Source organism: Myotis brandtii, unplaced genomic scaffold (genome assembly GCF_000412655.1).
Source record: "Myotis brandtii unplaced genomic scaffold, ASM41265v1 scaffold188, whole genome shotgun sequence".
Classification (NCBI taxonomy): Eukaryota; Metazoa; Chordata; class Mammalia; order Chiroptera; family Vespertilionidae; genus Myotis; species Myotis brandtii.
The window spans coordinates 470,146-472,566 of record NW_005356985.1 but is presented as its reverse complement, the minus strand read 5'-3'; the positions used below and the strand labels follow the sequence as shown (position 1 = coordinate 472,566).

The window sequence follows — 2,421 nt, the reverse complement described above, 5'->3', positions numbered from 1 at the left end:
AGGGAGGAAGGAGAGGGGAAGGATGGGGACAAAAGTGACGATGGGGGAAAGCACAGGTCACTGGAGACCGGAGTGGGGGGTGGAGATGAAGATCAGGGGCTGGCACTTGCATTACTTTTGCTCCCCCGGAAGCCGAGTCAAGTGACAGGAAAAGTACACAAAAGCCGAGAGAACGCAGAGAAGACCACAGACAGCATGGTGGGCTGCAGAGCGGATGTAAAGGTGGCAGGTGCAGGGGCGGGGAGCGCGAGGGAAGCTGGGGCGTCCCCGCTGCGAGGCCGAGGACCGGGCTCCCACCAGTCTCTCCCGCTGCGGGCGGAGTGAGAACTGCTCAGCAGTAACGTCTGATGCTGAAGAGCACACAGCCACCAGCGGGGCTGCTGCCCAGGGCTGTGCTGCCGGAACGGGAGCCTGACCCAGACTCACGGGAGCTTCATGCACAACGGCCCCAAATCAGAAACTATCCGAATTCCCACCCCCTGGAGGATGGTCGCGACAAACTAGAACGGCTCAGCCATAACGCCTGATGCTGAACAGCGCGGCCACCTGCAGCTCCACCCCGGGCTGTGCTGCGGGACCTGCCCAGGGCTGTGCTGCAGGACCCGCCCAGGGCTGTGCTGCGGGAACAGGAGCCTGACCCAGACTCACGGGAGCTTCACGCACAACAGCCCCAAATCGGAAACTATCCGAATTCCCACCCCCTGGAGGATGGTCGTGACAAACTCCCGCAGCGGATTCCACGCTGGATGACAAAGAGGCTGCTGCTGCGCGGAGCCAGGGACCGAGTCTCAGACTCAGCACTGAGGCAAAGCAGCCAAGAGCGCACACCGGACGGCTCCATTTTTATCAGTTAAGACCCGGCAGAACTGAGCGGCGAGTGGCTGAGCCGCCACCTGGTCTCCACGCCCTTGTGCCACCCCCGTCCCTGTGGAGCAGGCAAAGGACCAGGCCCTCCCGGGTCCGCAGGGCAGTGGTCACCCCATGGTGCAGATGAGCAAACCGAGAGGCCCGAGGCCACGTGGACTGCGCAAGGCCCGGCTGCAGATGGCGGGCGCGTGCCTCATGCCTGGAGTGTCTCATCCGCCGCCCAGTCCTTGGCCTGGTCTCGTTGCCAGGTCACCTCCATGCTCAATGCCCGCACCCCCTTTGTCAGGCCTTTACAGCAGAGGAAGGAGTGGGGACGCACACCGCTCACCTGAGCTATCAAGTCTCCGTTCTCCGCGTGGACCAGGCTCACAGCTCCCAGCCCCTTGAGGAAGGTGAAGGCTTCATAGAGCTGAGGAGGGACACACAGGGGTCAGTGGGGTAAGATTACCAGCGGTGCCACCAGCGCTGGCCCCGGCGGGGGCCGCACGGCCACTCCGTCGAGATCAGGGGATGTCTCGCTCAACAGGTGAGACTCTGGCAGGGTCTGCCCTTGACCCTGAGAGGCTGGGCGGGCGGAGCTGGTCCACGTCCCAGCATCGACTGCACCCTCTGTCTCCGTGCCTTCTGCTTGGAGTTCTCCTTCCTAGCGCTTGAGAAGCCAGTGTGTAGTTTTACTGAAACTGTAACTAACCTGCTAAGCCCTGTAATCACCACACACCTCGGGAGGCGTGTGCCTCTTTGCAAAGCTGCAACCCCTGTCATTTATAGACCTCACAGGCAGGGGGCGAGCTCTCCCATAACTGTGACACTCAGATGGTACACAACCCCCACATCCCCTGGCCTTCCCGCTGCCAGGTCCTCCTCCTGCCCGCCCGCCCACGAGGGAGCTGCAATCAACCTTCGTTCGCACAGTGAGGACCAACGCCGCCGTCCCCCTCTCCAGGGCTCTCGAATCCTAGCTTTGTTCTCCGTGTGTGCAAGACAACCCCACCTCCCCGTGTGCGTTCAGGGGCACACCGCAGGAGGCACTGGGAGGCGTGAGCACTTTCGAGGCCCCGGACCCCAAGTCCATCCGGGGCTGCAGAGAGAAACGGGGGTGGCGGGGCCTACCTGGCTGTCGGACATCTGGTAGAGGTCCTTATAGGCCATGTAGACCTGGAAGGAATTGACGCCTGTTGAAGAGAGAGAGGAACGCAGGTGAGAAACACGAAGGTGTCTTTCCTGCAGGTCGGGAATCACAGCTCGGGGTGGGCGCGGCCCGGACGGGAGGCGCCTCGGAATTCACAGGGGGCGCGTGCTCCGCTGCGCCCCAGCCAGCGCCTGTCCAGAACTGTGAGCAAGCAGCAACCGCTCACTTTTATCCGTTGTGGGAAAATACACAGACCAGAACATCTGCCACCCTAACCTGCCGACGTAAGAAACACCCAACCTACGACGCATTCTTTTTTTTTAAATATATTTTATTGATTTTTTTTACAGAGAGGAAGGGAGAGGGATAGAGAGTTAGAAACATCGATGAGAGAGAAACATCGATCAGGTGCCTCCTGCACACCC

At 61.0% G+C, this 2,421-nt stretch overlaps 1 protein-coding gene across 1 annotated transcript in view; it reads right to left on the bottom strand.

Annotated features, from left to right (window-relative positions):
- CRMP1 (collapsin response mediator protein 1) overlaps positions 1-2,421 on the bottom strand; it is a 46,416-nt gene that overhangs the window by 19,723 nt on the left and 24,272 nt on the right. The window contains exons 5-6 of the mRNA XM_014538282.1: positions 1,978-2,039; positions 1,196-1,276 (exon numbers count right to left, since the gene is read on the bottom strand). Coding sequence (XP_014393768.1) covers positions 1,196-1,276; positions 1,978-2,039 — 143 coding nt within the window. The remainder of the gene's footprint in view (positions 1-1,195; positions 1,277-1,977; positions 2,040-2,421) is intronic.